Here is a 24646-nt window from a genome sequence, read left to right on the forward strand (position 1 = left end):
TAGATGGGAAGTGCCTGAGCGTTCTCCCTCCTGACCTTCCTTATTACTCAAATGTGGTCTTAAGTGTTTTCCAACTATGATGCACTTTCCCTCTGATGGATATACTATGACAACCAGAAAAGATCCTTCCTGGCACTAAGGGACAAAACCACTAAATGTGGAAAATGCTGACTCTCAATCAGCAATGCTTTCAAAGATTTTGATCAAGAGTAGGATGCTACTTTAGCTATTACTTTACCAAGGAGCAGAACTACTTTAAAGTCAAATAACAAAAGTTATTTCATTTTTGATGATCAAATGAAATAACTTAAAGGGCTTGACCTAGTGCATAGCAGGTGATAAGCCAGGTAACCCCCAACTGTTGTTTAGCAGTTATTATTAACACTCATGATGAGTGAGCACTGGTGAGAAGGTGGTAGAAACCTACAGTCATCAGAGCTTGAGGTGACAGACTTGTTTTAGAGGCATCACATGTAAGGCCTGGAGAAACAACCTGAATTCCGCCTTGGGCATGGGAATGGGGTGTGGGTACATGCAACTTATCCAGGCAAGTTCTCAGAAAGGTTAGGGTGTGAGGAGAGAGGGAGAAGGCAACAGGGATGCCATCCCAGCTGGAGAGTAGCTTCACCCTGATTGATACCAGTGGAGCTGCGAGCACAGACTGCACCAGAGTCAATCTCCTCTGAGACACAGAGGAGATTGCAACCTCAGTCAGTCACGAGGGGGGGGGGGGGCGGAGTGGTAACCTATGTAGCTCAACAGCTCCCAGTGGCCGAGGGCGATTCTCCAGTGGGGGCAGCTGTGAGCTACTGGCCCCCAGCACACACAGAAGCCTAGAACAAAGGCACCATCCAGTAAGGGGTTTGGACGGGCCTCAACAGTGTCCTGGAGTCTAATCCGCACAGGGACACCCTAGTCCAGGAAGTCGGCTTTACCTTCTCTAGGTCACTTAGTGATGTAATGGCGGCCCAACTTGAAGCCCAGCTCAGAGAAGGCGCCCGCTGCTCAGACCTGCCCAAGAAAGGGAAGGGTTCTGACAGCGAAGGCACCTGGCTCAGAAGGCTGATGTGACACACGCGAAAGCTCCTGGCAGGAGGAAAGGCACACATAGGAGACACACCTTTCCCACCGGAAGCACACCCAACACTTCCGTCTGGAACGCGGGGCGGGGCCTCGCGGGCGGAAGGGAATGCGCAAGGGCGTGCTCCGGAAGGACTCGCAAGAGGACTCTGGGATTACCAGCACCCGGAAGCGCCCTTCCCTTATGCGTATTTCTGGCGCGCCGGCTGACGTAGTGACACTACGAGTCGGAGCCTGTTATGCGTGCCGGTTCACGCTTGTTCAGGGGCTGCTCCCGGAAGCAGCTGAGGCTGAACGAGACGTGTACTGGGGCGAAGGAGCACGGATCCTGGCCCTTCGGGTGGGCACCATGCGGCTGGGCTCCGGGACCTTTGCCGCCTGCTGCGTAGTGATCGAGGTGCTCGGGGTCGCGCTCTTCCTTCGGGGATTCTTCCCGGCCCCGGTTCGTTCCTCTTCTAGGACGGAGCACGAAGCAGAGCCCCCAGCGCCTGAACCCTCTGCTGGTACGGACCCTTCCCCGGCCGTCTCTGCTCCCCTGCCCCTGATTTTCGCCAGAGGATCCTTCTTATGAGCCGCGTCTCTTGGATTTCTCGGGGCTCCCCAGTGCTCGTGTTTTTCATTCTGGTCCCCACACCCAGGAGCCCCCGTTTTACCGCCCCAGCCTCTTTCTGGATCTCTCTGTGGCAACCACTGCGACCAGCCCACTTCGACCCTCCCCTCTCCCTGGTCGCCGCAAAGAAAGCTCTCCACACCCTGGCTCTTGTCTCCCCTCCCCCCGCCAGATCTGCTCATCCAGTTATCACCCCCGCCCCCTTCCCTGGACCGGCCTTTGGGTCACTCCCTTTTCTAGGCACCTTTTTTGCTTAAAAGTAGTTGCTGACCCCTCACGGTTTCTTCTATGACATTCTAAGAGCTGCTTCCCCCCCCCCCCCCCCCCCCCCCCCCCCCCCCCCCCCCCCCCCCCCCCCGCCAGTAGCCCTCACCTACCTAGCAGCACACACTAAGTAAAGGCTCTCCCGCTTTGGACCAGGTCCATACAATAGCAGCCACTGACCACGTAAACACAATTTGTAAATGCTTGCATATCTCCTACTGCAGCACTGTATTTGGATCAGTCTCTCTAAATGTGCAGTTTTCAGGACCTTCACTAAGGGACTCCCCTTTCCCAGTATTCACCATGCAGAGGGCAATTTACTGCTTAATTCTGGGGCTCCCTCAGTTTACTTGTCATCCCTCGCACTGTCTACCAGTAATAGGTCCTTTTCTTTGGGTTGAGGTAGGTAGATATGACAATATATATGCTGGAGAAGTAGATCAAAAGTAGATTATAAGGTGCTTGGGTGATAAATACAGTTTAAAATTCAATTTCGTTGTCTCTTTCAAACATTTTTAGGAGCCAGTTCCAACTGGACCAAGCTCCCACCACCCCTCTTCAGTAAAGTTGTTATTATGCTGATAGATGCCTTGAGAGATGATTTTGTGTTTGGGTCAAAGGGTGTGAAATTTATGCCGTACACAACTTATCTTGTGGAAAAAGGAGCATCTCACAGTTTTGTGGCTGAAGCAAAGCCACCTACAGTTACTATGCCTCGAATCAAGGTAAATACTTTCTTTGACTTAATGTGTTATATATGGTTTGGTCTTTGGGAAGTGTGAAGGGGCTCTCTGTACTCTTTTACTTGGAGTCCCAAATTTTACTAAGTAGAAGTTAGTTTAGTGTTGTCGACCTGGCTGGGGCAATAAAATGCTGAAGAAGCTTAACAGGGTAGGCTAGAACTGAGACCCGTGATTTATGCCCCCTGTCAAGTAGCCAAAGTTCACACTTTATTGAAAGCATAAAGTATTTAGAGCCAGATCATTCAGGTCAGCCTGATCCAGGAGCTAGTGTCATTGCTAACCTGGTCTCTTTAATTATCAGTGGGTCACTTACATTCCAGAAAGGAGCCTTTAGGGTTAATCCAGTTCGTTCTCTTGACTTTATAGATGAGAAAGCAAACTCAGATAAGCTAAATGACTTGTAGACAATTGTGGTATGCCCAGTCGTCAAACCTGCATGATTTGGCCTCCACTATTATCACTGATTCTAGAGTATAACCCACTTTCAGGTATTCAGCCCAGTAAGTATGGCTTTGAAGCACTTAGTGCTTTACCCAAGCACTATGACTAAAACAAAACAAAACAAAACAAAATACCCACCTTTATTGATTGACTCAAGAACTGTTTATTAAGCAACTACTATTTGTCGGTATTGTAATGGGTATGCAATTGGGGGAAAATAGTATCTGCCTTCATGGAGCTTTTAGTCACTTGGGCCATTAAACAAATGAGTAGACAAACTAATGTTCAGTTTTAAAGTGTGATTAATGCATGATGAGAAAGAAAAGGATGTGATGCTCATTCCTGGGTAGGTTGGGAGGGGCCTCAATTTAGATTGAGGGTCAGAAGAGCCTATCTGAGGAAATTACATTCAGGTTTCCACTGAGGATGAGTGAAGAGGAGGCAGCAGAAAGGGACAGAGGAGCTTAAAAGTTTGTGACTATGTTGCTAGTATGGTATAAAAGTCCCTAGCTAAGTCTTATATCTGTGGCTGATCATGTGACACCTCAGTATTTGATGAGAAGGAGCGACTTCTTGATTCAAAGCTTAGGGGCAGCAGTTAGTAGGTACTTAGTAACTGTTTACTGGGTGAATAAAGCAGTCTGGGATTGTAAGGATTAATAGTGCATCTTTTTTTAAATGTTTTTTATTTTTTTATTTCTAGGAGAGAGAGAGAGAGAGACAGCGTGAGCAGGGGACAGTCAGAGAGAGAGGGAGTGACAGACTCTGAAACAGGCTCCAGGTTCTGAGCTGGCAGTCAGCACAGATCCTGATGCGGGGCTCGAACCCACGAACCGCGAGATCATGACCTAAGCGAAAGTCGGACGCTTAACCGACTAAGCCACCCAGGCGCCCCAATAGCGCATCTTTCATTGACTCTTTTTCTTGAGTTTCCCACTCTCTGCTACCTTTGGATGTAGTGTGTCTTTCATTCAGGAATATTTATTGAGCATCTTCTGTGTACTACACACTGTTTTAGATAAGAGGGATTCAGTGAAGAACAAGACAGCAAGTGTCCTATCCTCATGGAGCTTAATTTCTGATTGAGGGGACAGAAAATATGTAAGTATACAAATAAATAATCAAGAGAGTTTCAGAAAGTGATAAGTGCTATGGAGGAAATCAGGGAGGAGAACATGACGGAGTGATGAGGGGTGGAAGGTGGGGAGCACCTTTAGTCAAGAAGCTCAGGATGGTCTTTCAGGAGCACTCCTTCTGCTGAGACCAGTCTTGTGAAGCTGGAAGAAAAGCATCCAGGCTCCTTACCATCAGGAGCACTATCTTCTTTATCTGTTCTATCAAAAATGTGGAAGGAACCCGTTCCTCCTTCATTCTGGTAAGAAAAGTATTACTAGGAATCTAGTAAGGAGCAGGTTTGTAAGAAAATATGTAAGTGAGTGTGCAGGCTCCAGGCTGCGTGCAGACCTGTATGTTGGCCACTGTGGTTCTTAGGGCCTCCCATCTCCAACCCATTTGTGTCATTTCATGAAACCGATGTTTTGTTTCATTTTGTTTATTTTGTTTTCAGTCCTTTGCTGGTTCTTGCTCCTCATTCCTCATCAAGGAGGAGTTAGAACAGGAAACCCATACTGGAGTTAGGGTTACATAGCTCTAGAATTTGGTAGGATTGGGTAGTGTTGACTAAGGAGGGTGTCCCCTGCCCTGCCTCCAGTTAGGGAAGGGACTTCATTAGTCTCTAGGTGTTGATGCAGTTATCACAAAATGCTGACCTTCGTGACTCAAGACTAATGCCCCTCATAGCATTTTCTCATGTTAACTAATATGTGACTGCTTTTCCTTTCTTCAGGGAATTTGTAGTCACAATAAGGAACAGGTACTGAACTGACTGCAGTGAGCTCAGAGCACAGGCATTATCTCTTATACTGTCACAACAGCCCTATGATAGGCTCCGTGAGGCAGGCACTGCCATCTTCTCCATTTTCCAGATGAGGAAACAGGCTTGAAGTGGTAAAACCACACAGCTGACATCAGAAACCAAGCCTCAGCCTATGTGTGTATGGTTCCAGAGCCTCTGGTGGTGACAGCAAGTTTACACAGCAGTATTGCCGAATAGGGTGAGGAGGCCACATCCTCCTCCAGTAGTCTCTGCAGAGCCCTCCTTCTCGGAAGGCAAGAAACCACTATTCCCACGGCCACAGCAACCACAGGAAGACCTCCAAGGTGATGGCAGGCTTGGGCTCTCACTTAGACTTCCCAGGGCTCCTAGCTGCCTGCATGCTTCCTGGGGTGAAGGGTACTAAGTAGTCCCTGCCCTCTTTGAAAATGTCAGTGGAAACCCAGCAAGTGTCTTATAAAAACCCTTGGAAAAAAAAGATGGACAGAGTAGAACGCATGGAAACAGAAAACCTTTATGTGGTGGAAGACACTATAAGTCAACTGACAAATGATAAACTGGAAAAAGTATTTACAGTTGAAATCACAAACAAGATGTTAAGCCCATGATGTGTAAAGAGAATCTGACCAGGGACAACAATTCAGTGGCAAAGGACATAAAGAACTCCACAAAGGAAGACACTGAAATGGCAAGTAAACAAAGGAAAAGATTCTTTACTAGTAATCAGGGCAGGTGAGCTAAAGCAGTCTGTAAGCCCAATCTCTGTCTATCACACTGTAAAACTTTAAAGATTGATGATGACCTCTTCTTCACATGAAATGAAGCGGACAGGTACTCTAACACTGAGCCAGCCCCTGCACTGGCTGTCCAAACAAAACAGGTCATGGTGCTCTTCTTCTTTTAGACCCTGCACTGGCTTATACTCTAGGTACTAACCCAGGCCTCAAGGCTGCATGGTCCTGTCCCGTTTACCTCTCCACCCTCATCTGAGCTGCCTTCCCTCTTCCTGTGTCTTTCATCCACATGGATCACTGTAGCTCGGTACTCAAAGTGTGCTGCCCTCTTTCAACCACAGGACCTTCACAGTTGCTGTGTTCCCCTTGGAGAGCCTCACCTCCCTTCTCCTCCCCTCGACAACATGTCAGCCTTCAGATCTCAGATGGCACTTCCATTGGAAGCTTTTTATTTTATTTTATTTTATTTTTTTTAAATTTTTTAATGTTTTTATTTATTTCTATGAGAGAGAGAGAGAGACAGCATGAGCAGGGGAGGGTCAGAGAGAGAGGGAGTCACAGACTGAAACAGGCTCCAGACTCTGAGCTGGCAGTCAGCACAGAGCCCGACGCGGGGCTCGAACCCACGAACCGCGAGATCATGACCTAAGCGAAAGTCGGACGCTTAACCGACTAAGCCACCCAGGCGCCCCGCATTGGAAGCTTTTTAAAATAAATGTGCATTAAAATGTTCTTGGTCCAAATACTGGATTACTTTGTAGGTGCTAAAAAAAATTTTTTTTAACTAAGTAGTTGTGTGTTTTCTGGGGAAAGAAGTTCATGATATGTTAGTATTTGAAAAACAAAACCAAGTTGTGGGATTATTTATATAGTCTGTTACCATTTAGGTAAAGAAAAATATGTATCTTTGTGATTACACACATACAGAAAAAAATATGAAATGATACTCCCCAAAAGTAACTGGTTACCTAGAAGTAGTAGAATTTCAGGGAGAGAAAGAGACTCACATTAAAAAAAAGTAATTTCATTGAGATAGAATTTTCATATAATGCAGCACATTTTATGTGCACAGTTTGGTGAGATCTAACAAATGTGGTATATCCACGCAACCGCTACCACAACCCTGGATTTTTCCTACCCCAGGAGTGGTGGTTGTTGCTGTCGTTTTGTTGGTTTGTCAGTGCAGTAACGTGCCTAAACTCTCTGTAGAGTCTGTCTCCCCTGGAGTGCACGGTGGCTGGGAGCTCTTTTTTGTTCTAAATATCTTGTTTTTATCTTTTAGGCTGTTGTGAAAGGTCACCCCTTGGTCAGCACAGTTAGTGGTTAGCCGCTGATTGGTCAGAGGTTGTGCTTAAGCGCATTATGCAGCGGGCCTTCCACCCCTTTCCAGGGCTCTGTGTATGGTTTGTTCTCACTGTTCAGGCACCTTAAAAGCCTGCCTTCTCACTTTCTGTGTGAGCAGGGCAGAAGGCCCTGGAAGGAACCGGTAACTAGCACAGTCTGATCTCTCCTGAGTGCACACTCAGCCCCGTGTGTGCATCCAGATTCCAGGAATATGTGGGAGCTTACAGAAATGTGATATGGCTGTCTTCTTCCCCGGATGCCATTTTTAAATGTTGGGCCTTTCTCTTACCACAAACAGCACTGACCCCTCGGGCAGCTGTAATGCTGGCCTTCTTGCTTCCAACACATCACTGGCACGGGGCTTCTCTGAGCAGCTCTGGGTCAGACGGACCCTCCAGGTCCCCATGGCCACTATATCGCAGGGGTAGGAGAAGGGGGGCAGTCCATGTGAAACCAGCACAGGGACTCACAGCTCTTCCTGAGATTCAGCAGTTTGTCTTAGATAAGAATTTCTCAATTTGTTGTGTATCTTTGATGAGTTTTCAAAGTCTGGAAGGGGTTGCTTTTGGCAGTTGTGACCCATTTATCATTGCTTTTATGGGAGAGGATATGCCAAGCTCCTCTGGCATTCCAGAAGTTAGGTTAATTCATAGTCGCATTTTTGGCTGTTAAAGAAGTCCTAGAAAAATAAGTGTGCCTGTTGGCACTGTCCAGATTTCTGTTTATTTTCAGTGCGCAGGTCCCTGGATGCCAGTGTCCTGGGTTGTTGGATAACTCCCAATCACAGGAGACACATGACCTATTACAATGGCCTCTTAGACTCTGTGCTAAAATCAGGGAGGTTGTTGACATAAGTCTACATCAGAAAGATATTGGGGATATGACACACTCACCCTTTCCTTCTAGAAATTACAGTCGGGTGTGTGTGTGTGTGTGTGTGTGTGTGTGTGTGTGTGTGTGTGGAGCAGGGGTGTCCCGCCAGCATGCTGGGCCAGTTTACTATGGGAATTCCTGAGAGTTCTTGCTCAGAGACCGCTTCCCTTCCAGGGTGCGTGAGAAGCTGCTGGTCCACTCAAGATGGACGTTAGAATTGCTGTGTTGTAAGACCAGTGCATGGAGTTTACTCATCACACAGAGCAGGTTTGAAGCTTAGGTGAGGACCTGACAGGTGGTTGACTATATAGATGTGTGTTTTCGATGCATCCCACACTTGGCCATTTGCTTCAGTTGCCGTAACACGGCTTTTCTGTCCACCACCATCATCCAGCTGCCCACAGCCTCCTCCTCCATCCTCCCACTGGCTGAAATACAATGAAGTCTTTGTGATCAAGTTTGCTAGTTTCGCCAGAACCTGTGTGCAGCTCTCCACTTTGTCTTAACACTGACCCAGCCTCCAGTATTGAAGATGCCCTAGTTTCATGCTTTCTTCTTTCATCCGTAAAATGATTTTTGGCACCCCTTCCCTCACAGTGCTTAGATTCCATGGTCTAATTTCTGGAATGTTTCCTCCTGCAGGCACTGCTGACAGGGAGCCTCCCTGGCTTCATCGATGTTGTCAGGAACCTCAATTCCCCTGTACTGCTGGAAGACAACGTGATCACACAGGCAAAAGCAGCTGGGAAAAGAATGATCCTTTATGGAGATGAAACATGGGTGAAATTATTCCCAAAACATTTTGTGGAATATGATGGAACAACCTCATTTTTTGTGTCAGATTACACAGAGGTCAGTTTTTAAAACAAGGAAATTGTGTCGTGGTAGATGGAGTCTGATACCCTCTTAGAGGCAACGTTGTTTTGTATGTGACTTTCATTAGTATATTGGGAGTAGTATGGAGAGGTTGTAAAAAGTGTTCATTCATTCACATAATCCGCTACAACCCAGGGACATGAACCCTGATGCAGATGTGAGCAAAATTCTCTTAGAACAGCTGAGCACCTGTTGATGGGGTACAGAGGATCAGGAAGGGTTTCCCAGCCAGGAGCCATTTAAGCTGAGTTTTGGGAAGTGAGTGGGTACCTCCCAAGTGGACAGAATGGTGGTGGCAGCATCTGTACGAGGCAGAGCCTGAGGACTCCATCGACCCCTGGGATCCTTGAGGCTGTTAGTCCTATTAGTGCGGTGACATCCCCACTGGAGATTGGGAAGACAGATGGTGAGCTGGGCGGAGCCTGGTCCTGAGGGGCATCTCCCTGTGCTGGAAGTGCAGTCTCCAACAAGAAAAAGGGCTTGATTAGACCCATAGTTAGAAAGCCCACCCTGGCTTAGACCCTGGATATCTCAGTCAGTTGAACATCCAACTCTTGATTTCAGCTCAGGTCATGGTTCCAGGATGGTGGGATTGAGCCCTGTGTGAGGCTCTGTGCTGAGTGTGGAACCTACTGGAGATTCTCTTTCTCTCTCTCCTCCTCCATCCCTCCCCCTCCCCCTATCCCCCTCTCTCCCCTCCTCCCTCTCCCTCTCCCCACCCCATCCTCCCTTTCTCCCTCTGACCCTCTCCCCACCTTCGTGTGCTCTCTCTAAAATTGAAAAAAAAGAGTCCCCATAGAGCAGAGACACACTGGCAGCAGCTCAGTTTGCCGGGCTTCCCGGAGCATCTGCGGTCTTGCTTACGGTGATATCCTCTCCTGAAGTTGGCATCTGTAGATGAAGCAGTTACTGAGTTTCCTTGTCCTCTGTCTCATCAGTTAGAGACCCTTCCCTTTCTAGTGACTTTTCAGTGGCGGGGGGGGGGGGGGGGGGGGGGGGGGGGGGGCCAGCTGAGTGGTCAGGGCTGAACAGGCTCACGACTGTCAGCAGCCGCTTGACTACTAGTTGCTGAGAGCTGTGTCTCTTTCCTCTCAGAACAGCCTTCGCATAGGACTCACTTCGATGCCCTCAACTTCACCCCACAGGTCCCCTCAACTCTGGCGCCCGTGTGACCTGGTTTTGTGCTTGGTGTTAGTTAACTCCCAGTAGGGATCCTGCAGAATGTTTTTGTGAGAATAATAACTTCTCATTGAAATTATCATGTTCTGTCTGTAACTTAGAAATGTGAAACAGTATTAGTGAAAGCTTAATCTAATGCTAATATTTGTTTAATTTTTTTTATGACAGGTTTTTCTGTTTGTTATTTGGGTTTTTTTTTTCTCTTTTCGGACTCTGAGACCAGTTACCTAAAATAAATGCTTAGATTTAAAAGGACTGTATCACTTTTCCTTGGAGAGTGAAGATCAAGGGAAATGAGGAAAGTTATTTATACATACTTTCTCCCTTTACAGGTGGATAATAATGTTACGAGGCATTTGGATAAAGTGTTAAAAAGAGGGGATTGGGATGTGTTAATCCTCCACTACCTTGGGCTGGACCACATCGGCCACATTTCTGGGCCCGGCAGCCCCCTGATCGGGCGCAAACTCAGCGAGATGGACAACATCCTGATGAAGATCCACACCTCGCTGCTGTCCGAGGTGAGGCTCACTTTCGTGCACTGTGGAGCACGGCAGTCACTGTGCCAGCGTCTCCTAGGAGAAACCAAGTTCCTGAAGTGGACTTGGGACCTACGTGAATGCCACACCTACCCACGTTCAGTTCACCTGTAAGCACTCAGCACAGGCTCAGCCTCCAGCAGCTCTGATTTTGTCTACCATTCCCCCCCCTTATCCAGCTACTCATTCCAGAATGCCTTCTCTATCACTGTTCCTGTCTGGTTATCTATGGAGTGTATACTCTTGCCAGGAAGAACAAACAAGGGCATAATAAATGAGGGCATAAGTATACTGGAGATGAGAACAGCATCTGAGAGAGAGGTCGTGACTTTAAATAGTGTGGTGAGAGCGGCTCTCCTTTGGGATGTGTGAGATGTGAGCAGAGCCTTGGAGGGAGGGGCGGATACGCCTTCTGTGAAGGTGCTTTCCGGGTGAAGAAGCAGCAAGGGTGAGGCAGAGCCTGCTGGGTAAATCCAAGAGCAGCAAAGGCCCTTTGCTGGAAACCTGGGACCAAGGGGCAACCCCACTGGACACATGAGGAGACAGGCATGACAAGGAAGGCACCTTGGCTCTCGCAGCTCGGCAGTGATAAAAACAGACCGAGCTCAAATCTTCTGCTCTCAGAGGCCCTAAATATGACCCTCCTGGGCTCTGTGACCTCCATGTGATTCTGTTTGTTTTATTTATGACATTTTTTGACTTTGACCTTTTGATCTTGTAAGCTCATAGGTTAAAAAAAAAAAAAGTCTAACATGTTTAATAAGAGCTACCATTTATAAAGTACAGCTAAAATCTAAAGCTTTTCCTTAACAAGATCATGTTTTCTCCTCAGTCTGAATGCAACTGAAATATTTTCCCTTTGCATTGTAGAAAAGAGAGAATCTTTTACCCAATTTGCTGGTTCTTTGTGGTGATCATGGCATGTCGGAAACAGGAAGTCATGGCGCCTCTTCCATGGAGGAAGTTAACACCCCTCTGATCTTAATCAGTTCTGCATTTGAAAGAAAACCTGGTGAGGATTTAGGAATGTTTACTATTTTAATTTTTTTTTCTTTTTTTTTTTTAGTATCTATTTTTAAGAGAGAGAACACACGTGGACAGAAGGGTGGGGAGAGGGGACAGAGGATCCAAGCAGGCCCCATGCTGATAGCAGAGAGCCCACTGCGGGGCTTGAACTCTTGAACCGTGAGATCATGACCTGAGCTGAAGTTGAACACTTAACCAACCCCCACCCCGTGCCAGTACTCCCCTTATGCAACTGCTGATCTTTTTTCCACCTCTATAGATTTGCCCCTTCTGGACATTCATGTACATGGACCCTGTAGTACTGGGCCTTGTGTGGCTGGCTGCTTACAATTGAGCATAATGTTTTCAAGGTTCTTCCACATTGTAGCGGGTATCAGGACTTTAATCCTCTGTTTGGCTGGACTGTTGTGTGGATAGACGACATTGTGTATCCATTCGTTAGTTGATGGATACATGGCTTGTTTCCACTTTTCAGCTGTTATGAATAATGTTACTGTGAACATTTGGAAAGAAGTTGTGTGGACAGATGTTTTCATATGGTATTGTTTTCTTTTGCCAATACAGCTTTGTCCCTACATCCCTCCTTTGTGCTATTATTGTCAAATATATTATATTTCTACATGTTACAAACTGAAGACATAACTATGTATGTGTTTTATATAATAGTTTTTTTTAATCAGTAAGAAAAGAAATATGTTTTTTTTTAAAATTTTTTTGTGTTTATTATTGAGACAGAGAGAAACAGAGCATGAGTAGGGGAGGTGCAGAGAGAGGGAGACACAGAATCAGGAACAGGCTCCAGGCTTTGAGCTCCCAGCACAGAGCCCGACGTGACGCGGGGCTCAAACCCACAAACCTCAAGATCATGACCTGAGTCGAAGTGGAACACTTAACCGACTGAGCCACCCAGGCGCCCCAAGAAATATGTTTTTATGTGTTTTGTAATTGTATAGTTACTTTTGCTGATGCTCTTTGCTTCTTTTATGGATCAGAATGAACTCTGGAGTCACTTGCTTTCAGTTTTGTTTTGTTTTTTTAGTGTTTGTTTATTTTTTAGGGGGGAAGGGAAAGACAGAACATGAGTGGGGCACGGGCAGAGAGAGGGAGACACAGAATCTGAAGTAGGCTCAAGGCTCAAGCAGGCTGAGCTGTCAGCGCAGATCCTGACGCAGGGCTCGAACTCATGAATGGTGGGATCATGACCTGAACTGAAGTCAGATACTTAACTGACTGAGCCACCCAGGCACCCCTAGTATTTCTTATAATGCAGGTTTGCTAGCAATGAATAGTTTCTTTTTTATTTTGTTTTTTTGTTTTTACCCCGGGATGTCTTTATGTTGCCTTCATTTTTGAAAGATAGTTTTGTTGGATATAAGACTTTTAGCTGACCATTCTTTTCTCTTTCAGTACTTTGAGTATGCTGTCTCACTGCCTTCTGGCCTCCATGGTTTCAGATGAGACATCATCCCAGTCTACCAGGGCTTCCTTTCTCTTGTCTTTCAGCACTTGTATTTTTTTTTTAATTTTTTTAATGTTTAGTTATTTTTAAGGGAGAGAGAGAGCAAGAGAGAAAGCAGGGGAGGGGCAGAGAGAGGAGACAGAGGATCCAAAGCAGGCGCCACACTGACAGCACAGAGCCCAACATGGGGCTTAAACTCACAAACCATGAGATCATGACCTGAGCTGAAGTCGGACGTTTAACCGACTGACCCACCCAGGCGCCCCCAGTATCTTTATTATGCTGTGTATGTTTTGTGTTTATCCAGCTTGGAGTTCATTGAGCCTTTTGGATGTGTAGATTAATAGTTTTCATCAAATTTGGGGATTTTTCTGTTTTTCAGATTGTATAATATTTATCAGTCTGTCTTCGAATTTGGTGATTCGTCTGTCAGTTCAAAATCTGTTGTCCATCTGTAGTGAATTTTTCATTTCAGTTAATATACTTTCCATTTCACAGTTTCCATTTGGTCCTATTCTTTATAATTTCTGTCTTTTTGTTGATAATCACTATTGATGACACATTGTCATCAGACCTTCCTTTACTTGTTTATGCATAGTTTCTTGTAGCTCTTTGTACATATTTGTCGTGGCAACTTGAAAGGCCGTCTGTTACCTCTAACATCTGGGCCCTTCAATGGAAGGTTCTGTTGCTTTTCCCTCTGAGTTGTACTTTCCTATTTCTCTGCATAGTTACTCATTGTTCTCAATGAAAGCTGAACATTTCGAATAATATATTGTAGCACCTCTGGATGCTGCAGGTCCGCCTGCCCCCCGCCCCAGGCCCTGTCTTTGTTGTCCTTTCTTTGTTTATTTACTGAGTGCCGTGGCTTGACCAGTTCAGTGAAGTCCTTCTCCCACAGCACGAAGTCCGCTGTTGCTCCTGTGCAGGCACAGCAGCCCGGGGTGACGGCAGACTCAGTGGTGCTCTGTGCCTGTCTCTGTGATGGCTCTGTTGCCATCACACCCGGCGGCCAGGTTCCACTAATTGCCAGCTGACTGCCTTAGTTTAGACAGTTTGTGATAAATGTTCTACACAGTCTGATCTCGTGTTTGAGCCCCTTTGCAGGGTTGTTTCCAAGGCTGTTCTGTGAAGTGGTTCTGACCTTCTTGCTGTCTTCTCCCCTGACCCTCCCCTCTCTGAGCACTTAGCTGGCTTGCGGTTTAGCTTGTGGCTGTCACGAAGCTACCAGCCACCTCTCAGCTGCCCACCTTCAAAATCACCATTGTTTTAAAGAGCATTCCTAGGCTTGAATTCCTCACCTTCTGTCTCAGACAAAGTCCATTCTTTTGTGGGGAGCTTTGCTCTGTTTTGTGGCCTGCCCTGGGCAAAATCTCTGAGCCACAGCTTCTAGTTATGGGCAAAAACAAGGGTCCCCTTCTCTTGGGGGCTTTGTGTTGTAGCCTCTTGTCTTTTCTGCTAGCCTCTTGGAGCAGCCTTCAGTCGGCTTGCAGGGTAAGGGTGAGTGGGTCCCAGTATTGTTGGCCTTTTATGCCTGGCATAGAAATTCGGGGAGGGGCTGGGCAGGAAAAGGGAACTCCCAGCCACTCACCTGCTGCTGAGCCTGTGCACCACATAGCTAAGGGGGATGAGCAATGCCGGCAGCCTGGTCCTCACAGGGAGAGCACAGAGCCCTCCCCAGGGACCCAGGGGGAGAGGGAGCCCTGTGTCCTTCAGTGCATCCTCCCAGAGTAGAGGCTCAGTCCCAGTGAGCTGCGGGGGGGCGGGGGCAGTGGGTCACGGCTCCTCACGTGCCTCACACCCTCCTGTTCTTACCAAGTTTTAGATTTTCTTGAACAAAGGTTTCTGTATTTGCCGTCTCCCCTAGATGGTTTCCAGAGGCTATAAATCGTGCGGGTGGTGGTTTTTCTACTTTTCACCAGCTATGCTTGTTCTCCTGGCAAGCTGACCCACAGAGCTCCGCGTGCCACCATTCCTGACAGGCCTTGGAAGACTTATTTTTAGCCTCCAAATTCATGTACATTTTTGTTGCTTGTTTTAATAAAAAAAAATCTTCAGGTGTTTCTTGTTCTGAAAGACAACCAGTTTGGGATTGTGTACCATGTGATTTCACATACCCCCAGCCCACTACTGTCCACCCCCAGAGCTCCCACCTCCCAATAAAGAGAAGTACAGGTCTGGGTCCATCCAGGGTCAGGGAGTCCCAGAAGCAGATCATGCTTGTGCTTGATCTCCACATAGGGCAGAGCAGGTATATTTTATTGTCTCCCTTCTACTACCAGATGTAAACTCTGTGAAGGGAGGGACTTTGCCTGCTCTTTCATATTCTATCCCTCAAGCCTGGAATAGTGGCACATAGTGGTTGTCAGTATTTGTCGATTGAAAGTGTGAAAGGTGGCTAAGCTGTACAGAGCATGTTTCTAGGGCCAGTGGAGAGGAGGCAGGTGGGAGAGGGCCTGGCTGCTAGATGGGAAGAATGGTTTTCTGAAATGCTTTTCCTTCTTCTGTGAGATAAAACCCACTCTGTAATGTGGCCTGCCTTGTATTAGTACTGCAGAATTACAGTTATCAAAATATTGCTGACAAGAGCTAGTCCTACTAATCAATGGAGCAAAATCAGAAGGTGAAAAATAGACCCTAGTAGCATTTAGTGACAAAAGGTGGCATTTCATAGTAGTGGAGAAAAGACAAGACATTCCAAAAGTGATGTCGTGACCTTCTAGAAAAAAAATCATGCTAGGAATCTACCTCATTCTTTAAACCTGTGTAAATCCCAGATCAAAACATTTAAATCTTTTTTTTTAAAACACTCCTTATTATGTAAGTTTTCAGACATACAAAAGTAGTCAAAATAGTATAATAACCCCGCAAGCCCACCACCCAGTTTCAGTGTTTATGGGCCAGTTAGAGCCAATCTTACGCCTCTGTCCTCTTGCTCATTTGCCTCTCCTTTCTTGCTTGGAAGTAGGTCTATAGAAGACATGTGCTCTTCTTTCTTTAGTAACGTAATCTTGATACCATTAGCACCATTAAAACATAGCATTAAGTCCTTGATTCATCAAATGGTCAGTGTTCAAATTTCCAATGTCTGTCTCCCTCTTTGGTTGTTTGAGCTGAGATACCAGTAAGATTCACGCACCGAGATTGGTTGATGTAACCCTTTACATTCTCTTCCATCTCTAGGTCCCTGCTCCATCCTCTCTTATTTTACCTCAATGTATTTGTTGAAGAAACCTTATTATTTGTCCTGGGAGGTCTCTCTCTGCACTGTCTGTTAACATACCCTCTCCCTCTGTGAACCCTGTCTGAACAGGAGGCAGATTCAGATCCCATTGGTTTGGTTGGTTTCCTAAGGCTGTTTCCAGCAGGAAGCACACAGTGTCTGACTGTTTGCTGTGTTGTAAAGCCAGTAGCCATTGATGACCAGCTAGAGCCAGTAATTCACTGGAGGTTGCAGATAGTGATATTTTAATTGTATAATTTTTTGTTTCATTAACTAGCCTGAATTATTCTATGAGGAGAATCTTCCCCAATCTACTTTTTGCTTACCTACCAGTACCATTTATATAACAGAGATAGGATTAATGATGATTTATTCTTCCCACTTATTTGCCAGTTTCAGATCAATGATTTAGTTCACTGTTATTCACTAGCACGCTTCATCCGTGACCAGTTAGGGTTTTGTGTTGTTGTTGTTTAGTAGCATTGTGAACTCATGGACCTAAGCATATTTTGTTTCAATTCATGATAAATAATATTCTTTTTACTACTCAAATTATCCCATCTTTGGCCAGTAGGAGCCTCTGATTCAGATTAGCTCCTGAGTCCTTCCACCTAATTAAGGTCTCAGACACCTTAGTATCTCTGGAAGCTCTGTTGCTATGTGGTCTGAAAATGTGTTCCAGCCTCCTATGCACAGCTCCTTCCCTGGACTTGGAATCGGCTGCTTTACCAGGATTCTTTTGTTTTGCTCAGTGGACAGGGATCTTTGAGGACCACTGTCTGTATACCTGCTCATTTATCATTTCTGGACAAAGCAAGGAAATTTTTTTTTAGATAAAAATGATCGTGAATTTGTGTTGATATTTGCAATTCACATTCACTACTGTAAAATGAAAGTCTTAGATCTTACATCTTTTCTGTCTTCCTTCTAAGCTTAGAATCCTGGTGGTCAATGACCTAAGATATGAGTATCACATAATGGCCCAGAGTAGTCTCAGAATAACACCAGCACCACCACCAATATCAGTACCAAAAGCAGTTTAAAGTGGGATTTTTCTTTTGGGTTTTGTTTTACTTCAGATCAAAGCACTTCATATAAGAAAATACTGGAACAAAACAAATGATAATATTGGAGTAGAAAGTTCTTTCTAAGTATAACCCAGAAGCCATCATTGGAGCGTTGGTCAAGAAAAGATTAATATAGGGGCGCCTGGGTGGCTTAGTCGGTTAAGCGTCCGACTTTCGCTTAGGTCATGATCTCGCGGTTCGTGGGTTCCGGCCCTGCGTCGGGCTCTGTGCTGACTGCCAGCTCAGAGCCTGGAGTCTGTTTCAGTCTGTGACTCCCTCTCTCTCTGACCGTCCCCTGCTCATGCTGTCTCTCTCTCTCTCTTTCCTAGAAATAAATAAAAATAAAACATTTAAGAAAAAAAAGATTAATATATTTGTTCAAATTAAAAAGAAAAATTCTATACAACCAGAAGTACCATAATCAAAGTAAAACCTCTACAAACCCACACTACAGTGTCTAAGGTACTCCCACCAAGCACCACCCACCTCTCCTGGGTAGACTTCCCTGGTAGGCCCCCTCAGTCCACCTCATACCTTCATTGTGGTTTCTGGGGGGTGAGGGCTGGGTATTCTCGTTACAGATGAGAAAAGTCTGACTGCGTTGAGTTCTTGTCCAAGGCATCAACTGGATAGTGACAAAGCCGGAGCCTGAGCCCAGTGTCCTGATGTTGCACCCATTCTGTCTGCAAGAGTTAGTAGGAAAGCAGCCCATTACTAAGGCTTGAAGCCCTTCAGCTGCTCAGGCCATCAGGAGGCAGATGTCTTTTTTGTTGGAGTTGCTTAGAGAACCAGGCCCAGCTGAATCCAGCCTCATTCTACTCTCCCCAGTGGAGGTGCCTTCTACTGCCCAGGAATTGCCAAAAAGTCCATGTCGGCTTCTCAGTGGTGTGCGGGCCTCTCTGAGTCCACAGGGTAGGGCTGCCACACATCCTGCTATCACCCTTGTTCAGGAGGTTGACTGATGACCTCACCAGAGTGACCATCCCTCAGCACGTACAGAGCTACCTGCTGTCTCTGTGCGTATCCCAGGCTCTGAAACTCAGTACTGAGTTTCTTGTGTTGGTGTCTCTCCTACATACTGTGTGCTACTTGGGGGAGGCACCAGGCCCACACGGAATGAGTATTTAGTAAATTTATTGACATAAAAACCAGGGAGATGCTTTCTCTATGAATCTGCATAGAATGGCTTGAAGAGATGGTTAATTGGTTGTAGAAAGTTAAGGGAATGGGGATGCCTGAGTGGCTCAGCTGGGTAACTGTCCGACTCTTGATTTAGGCTCAGGTCATGATCTTTCAGTCCTGAGATTGAGCCCCATGTCGGGCTCCACACTGGGTGTGGAGCCTACTTAAGATTCTCCCTCTCTCTCTTCCTCTGCCCTGCTCAGACTCACACACGCCTGCTCGCGCTTCTCTCTCTCTCTAAAAAAAAAAGTCGAGGAAGTGACTACTATCTCACACACCTGAGAGACCATTACTCAAACTCAAAGGAAACCATTTTCTTTTCTCTAGGTGACATCAGACATCCAAAGCATGTTCAACAGACTGACCTGGCTGCAACCCTCGCCATAGGGCTTGGTCTGCCGATTCCAGAGAACAGTGTTGGAACTCTCCTATTCCCCACCATAGAAGGGAGACCGGTGAGAGAACAGCTGAGGTTTTTACATTTAAATGCGGTGCAGCTCAGCAAATTGTTGCAAGAGAACGTGCCATCATACAAAAAAGGTAACTCAGTTAATAGACTATGTTTCCACTACACGTGGTGTGGAGGTCATCAGTGTTTGTGCCTCTGTTTTGTTAGAACCCTGACGATGATCATTAGCAACACCCACAGATAGAATTATCTATATCAACTTCTTCCTTTCAACAAATATGGAATTTTTTTCACTAAGTTCCTGTTTGGCTGGGGACTGTTACCAGCACTGGAGACACAAGGGCCCTGCCCTCATGGAGTTTACCTCCCAGAGGAGAAGTAGCAGTAGCTGTCGGATGGTGAGGAGCGCCTCAGGAAAAGGGTGTACGGGGGAAGGGATGGAGAATGCAGATGGGGGAGGGCTGTTGGGGCAGGCCTGGCCTTTGACGCCAGGAGAGAATGGGTGGCAGATGCAGGATTCTGCAGTGGGGACGTGCCTGCACATGCAAGGGAGGACCAGGGGATGGAGCAGCTGGAGCTGAGTGAACTGGGACAAAGCAGAAGGAGATGAGGTCAGAGGGATATGAAGGCCTTCTAGGCCCTGGAGAGGCTCTTGCTTTCGTCCTGAGCTAGGTGGGGAGCCCATGCGGCCTTTCGTGCAGTCTGAAATCTTCAAGCTGAATTTTCAAAGGCTCTCTCACGTGCCCATGTGGAAGGTTCTACCTTGTGTTGTAGGAGAGTCTGAAAGCTGCTTCAGTGCCTCGGTGAGAGGTGGTGGTGTGAGGTCCAAGGCAGTGGCAGTGCAATCCAGAACAAATCGCTGCATTCTGGATATGTTTTGAAGGTAATGCAAGCAGGGTTTGATGATGCACTGGATATAAGGTGCAGATGCACCAGAGGCATAAGGAACGACTTGGGGTTTTCCCCAAGTGGAAGAATGGAGTGACCGTTACTGAAATGGGGAAGGGTGTGGGAGGAGCAAATTGGCAAAGCGGGGTGCTTGCAAGGTGAGGGGATTGGTGATGAGGAAGTCAAGTAAAGGAAGAAATTCAGGAAGGGAGGAGTGAGCAGCTATGTTGGGTGCTGCTTAAGATAAGATAAAACGAGGACCTGAGACTGAACCATTCATCTGGCAAGTGAGGTTGTCGGTGACTTTGTCAGGACCAGTGCACACGGTGTCCTGGCAGAAAGTCAGACTGGAGTGGGAGAAGGAAGGGACTGGGGCATGGGTATGGCTGCTGTCCGAGGTGGGTGGAGGCCAATACAGGGTATATTGGTTTTATTCTTAAGTGGGGAGAAACTAAGAGGTATTTGTATGCTGGTGAGAATGATCCAGAAAAAGAGAACACAATGCCCCAAGACCATCTTTCCATATATTCTATCTGACCATCCAGGTGTATCAAGGACAGCGTGTTTGTGCTGGGACCGGGGCTGGTTTGGGAACTTAAAGGAGGTCGGCTCCTAGTTTGAGGTAATGTTTGATGTGACATTGGCAGCGTTTCCTCCTTGAGGTAGTGGAGTACTAGGAAGTGGGGTGGTGCCAGCGAGGTCACGTTGAGATGCAGACTGGCCTCGAGTTGCTTCTGGACGACAATCCCTGCAGGGACTAGTGGGGAGCCATGTGTCCCAAAAGGTGGGAGAACTTCGGGAGCCAGCCCCTAGTTGGTGAAGGGGCCCCCGATGGGCAACTGTGTGACAGTCTGTGTGAAAAGCGAGGCCGGCCCTGGTGCACATTTCTGGTCCAGACTAGAGATGATGATTACTTTGTTTTCAAAGATAACTTGTTTGGTAGCTTTTGCAAATTTGTTATTGCCAACTTGTGTCCTTCTTCCTATACTAACAACCAGTAAAAACCCCAAACAAAACCACAGTGGTGGCGGTTTGCTTATTTCAGGAGTAGCACGTAGGGAGAATTAAGCACAGCAGTGGCTGTGGTGGGAAACAAGCCCATGAGATGCACTTGGGCCAGTCCCTGGAATGGCAAAGCACTCTTGGAGCCTTACACCCCTAGGATACCCTTGTCTATACCAGCAGTGATCGTCTTTCCTGAGACAAAACTGGGTAATGTATCTGACGCTGGAATTGATTTCAAGGCCTCCCCTGATATCGAGCCCAATCTGATACAGCTTGTCCGTCGCTCCCCTTTCCAGTGGGCCAGGCTTTTCTCACCCCAAGACCTTTGCATATGCTTCTCTCCTAGAATGGATGCTTTTCCCCCCGATCACCTGGTAGATTCCTGGGCCACCTTCCACTTCACCTTCAATATTGGGCCTTAGTGTCCCCCCACCCTCAACCCCAGATTTCGGTCAGCTTCCTCAGTGTTACCCAAAGTCTCCCATATTCCCCCACTTGCCTCCATAGCATTTTTCACAATTTGCACTTACACGCACATGTGAGAACCCAGCTGGATCGCAGGCCCAAGCAGGCAGGAACTATACCTATTTGCACATAGCGTATAGTCAGTGCTCAGAAAATATTTGTTTGGATGTGTACGTAGGTGACTCCATGGGTGGTGGGGTATAGACACTTGTGCCCCCACATCTCTGTGGGGGAGTGTAACCAAGTTTTCATCCTGGACCCAGACTAATTGAGTTTAGATCCCAGCTGTCACACCTGCCAGCCCATGAGCTGCTGTCCGGGTGCCTCCTCTCTGGAGTGGGCATGGTAGTCCTCCCTATCTGAGGGCTTACCGTCATGCCTGCCATCAGCACCTGGTCAGCTGGTGCCTGCAGCAGCAGCGGCGGGGCTGCAGGTGTCTGGGCCGTGCTCAGGGTTCTATAGCAGCCTTAACTCTAATCCTGAAAGGCATGGTCTAGATCACCTTGGAATGGCTCTGCTGGAAGTCTGAAGAGCATGTGAAATACTACAGAGTCTCAGAAAGGAAGTTCTTGCTTTTGCAAACCAGTTGAGTCACCAGTAGTTCTGGTCAAACTCCAGAAGGGAGCAAGGCAACTTCCTGACGCTGAGCTGCCTGCCACTGCTACCCTCAAGGGGGAGCCAGCAGCCGCTGGGGCCGGGCTTCACCCAGCAGCTGTCCTGCCAGCCCTGGCTTGGCGTTGGGGCGGATCATCTAGCCCGGCATCATGGCAGGAGGGGTCAGAATTGCTGTCCCTTCCCAGAGAAGACTTGCAAAGAAGGGAAGCAGGTCAGAGATGGGTACTATCAGTCAAAGGCAGGAAGTGGATGCAGTGGAGGCATCAGGCCACTGCCTGCCCAGTCCTCACAGTGTGGAAAGATTTTGAACACAGAGGGCCTATTAATGTGATGCACTTCTGGGTTGTTTTTATATTGCACATTAAAGAAGAAGAAAGGGGTGGAGAGAGATCAGGAGAGAAGAGGGAGGAAGCGGAGGCAAAGCCAAGTTTGGAAGGTAAGGACAGGGAGGCAAGCGGTGGGCACATGCTTCTGTCTACGCTGGACGCTGCTTTGTGCGTAAGGTTGTGGCGGGCCGGCAGGCAGGCGGGATGTCAGAAGATTCGCGAGCATCATCGGCTGTTAGTTTTACTGAAGGCATTGCTGGCCACCCCCTACCCTCAAGGAATAGTTAATCTTCATTAGGTTTCAGCCTTTAAGCTCACATCGTATGCACATGAATAATAGAATACTTTGAAATGACATACATGTCTTCTTGTCCATGATTTGTACATGTAACCTTGTCCTCCTCTTGGCAGAGCCTGGATTTGAGCAGTTTAAAATGGCAGAGAGGTTGCATGGGAACTGGATCAGACTGTACTTGGAGGAAAATGCCTCAGAAGTCCTTTTCAACCTGGGAGCCAAGGTTCGCAGGCAGTACTTGGATGCCCTGAGGACCCTGAGCCTATCTCTAAGCAGACAAGTGGCTCAGTACGACATCTACTCGATGCTGGTGGGGGCAGTCGTGGTTTTGGAGGTATGGCGGCTTGTGTGGAGTCCTGGCTTGGCTGTTAAACTGATTTGATAACTCAGCCAGAATTTTGTAGTTTAAAGTATATAAAACATTATTTTTTCTAAAAATGGAAAAGCACCAGTTTCCTTATTCATTGGACTCTTTCGTGGTGTGTCCTCATGCCCGAAGTACTGTCAGGCATCAAGTGTACATGCATTCTTGGCAGTTCTTTACAAATCCTACTTACTGGGCTTTCTGCTTCCATTTCCAACATTTGAACAGCTGGCACAAGGTCGGGGGGGCAGGCTTTTTCTAACCAGTTCTCTCTGAGCCCCTCAGTCATGGACACTGCTGCTGTTTTTCTCTGCCAGGTTCTAACCCTGCTCCTGCTCAGCATCCCACAAGCACTGAGCAACAAGGCTGAATTGGAAGTTCCTCTGTGGTCGCCTGTGTTTTCTCTGCTGTTTTATTTGATGCTTCTGGTACTTTCTGCTCTTCATGTCATTGTGTGCACCTCAGCTGATAGCTCCTGCTATTTCTGTGGCCTCTCGTGGCTGACGGCAGGAGGGGTGATGGTGCTGATCTCTGCACTGCTCTGTGCGGTCGTGTCTGCTCTTGCCAAGATGGCTGCCAATGGAAAGCTCCTGAGCAAGGTAAGGCTGATTGCTGAGCATAGGACACTGTCTTTCTGGATAGGCCTTTTTCTTATATCTCGGCTGATGTTTCATTCATCAGACACTGGTTAATCCCCTTGCTGTGTACCAGGCAGAGCTGAGGAGCCCACACTTCAGAGGCGCCAATGCCTGAGCTCCCTGACTTCAGATACTCACACCTGTGTTGTCACGTCACATGCCTCATTTCTTTGTTGTAAAGAAAGGGTCCCTGTGACTCTAAACATGGGACTGTACACAGCTGCTGGTCACAGACAGATAGGCAGTTGGCTGATGGGGCAGTGTGAATCAGACACCTCTCAGGAGGTGTTTGAGCTCAGCCAAGGGAGGAACATTTCCGAGAGGAAGGAATCAACTCATTAGACCTTCTAGAAAGGTCAGCAGGAGGCTAGGACCCTGTTCTCGTCCTGCCCTCCTCAGGAGTCCATTCCTCCTCGTAAAGTGCAGTTTTCTTTTCAAGTCTCATGTTTTCCTTAACATTTCTTAGAGTCTTTGGCCTCTGTCACCTATATTCATGATCATGGTAGCAGGGTGGTGAAGCAGAGGTGGGCAGCCACAGGTGGTCCATGGTGCCTGGGCCCTAAGGGACCCAGGGAAGTCACTCCAGGCCCCCAGGGCCATCATACACCCTTCCCTGCATGCCTGTGTCTGAGGAGCTCACGTTGTCATTTATAGCACACTTCTGTTCCCCATGAGAACATAGGTTTCCCTCGAGCCATTTCATTCTCCAGGCCCTAAATTAGGGCTCATGGTGTCTCTCTTTCTGTCTTATACAAGCTGTGCATGACAAATAGAGGAAATATTAAGAAATTATCAAATGACGGTCACAAAGTCCTGATCTTTAATTTTCAGTGTGCTTAGGATATGGAAGGGATGGTACCGTGATGCCAACTTTGTTGTTTTGAGGGAATTGACCATTTTAATGAAAACTTTCTGGATTTTTGGAAAATTTAGAATTTTCTGAAGAAATTTAGAAATTCTAATTTCATGGAGAAATTAGGTGTCTGGTTTGGTTAATATATCATGCGGGCTCTTTTGGTTTCAAGCACCAGGAACTGACTGTGACCCCCAGAGGCCTAGGCTCTGAGGGAAAGGAGGAGGGTACAGGGAGGGCTTGGCCCAGGAGCC

The 24646-nt window shown here is 47.1% G+C and overlaps 1 protein-coding gene across 9 annotated transcripts in view; it reads left to right on the plus strand.

Annotated features, from left to right (window-relative positions):
- The first annotated feature begins 1312 nt into the window (after window positions 1-1312).
- PIGG (phosphatidylinositol glycan anchor biosynthesis class G) overlaps window positions 1313-24646 on the plus strand; it is a 37689-nt gene continuing 14355 nt past the window's right edge. For 5 of the 9 annotated variants that reach the window (XR_005526064.1, XM_039220361.1, XM_039220365.1 and 2 more), the window contains exons 1-8: window positions 1313-1583; window positions 2474-2679; window positions 8626-8835; window positions 10371-10559; window positions 11448-11589; window positions 18862-19074; window positions 22654-22871; window positions 23219-23500. Coding sequence is in view for 8 of the 9 variants with exons in the window: in XM_039220361.1 (XP_039076292.1) it covers window positions 1430-1583; window positions 2474-2679; window positions 8626-8835; window positions 10371-10559; window positions 11448-11589; window positions 18862-19074; window positions 22654-22871; window positions 23219-23500 (1614 nt within the window). In the remaining variant the exon portion in view is untranslated. Of the gene's footprint in view, window positions 1584-2473; window positions 2680-3963; window positions 4240-8157; window positions 8264-8625; window positions 8836-10370; window positions 10560-11447; window positions 11590-18861; window positions 19075-19136; window positions 19342-20091; window positions 20454-22653; window positions 22872-23218; window positions 23501-24646 lie in introns of those variants that run through there. The other 4 variants (XM_039220363.1, XM_039220362.1, XM_039220368.1 and 1 more) reach the window with 4 other exon arrangements.

The sequence above is a fragment of the Hyaena hyaena genome, unplaced genomic scaffold (assembly GCF_003009895.1).
Source record: "Hyaena hyaena isolate Hyena2069 unplaced genomic scaffold, ASM300989v1 scaffold_886, whole genome shotgun sequence".
NCBI lineage: Eukaryota > Metazoa > Chordata > Mammalia > Carnivora > Hyaenidae > Hyaena > Hyaena hyaena.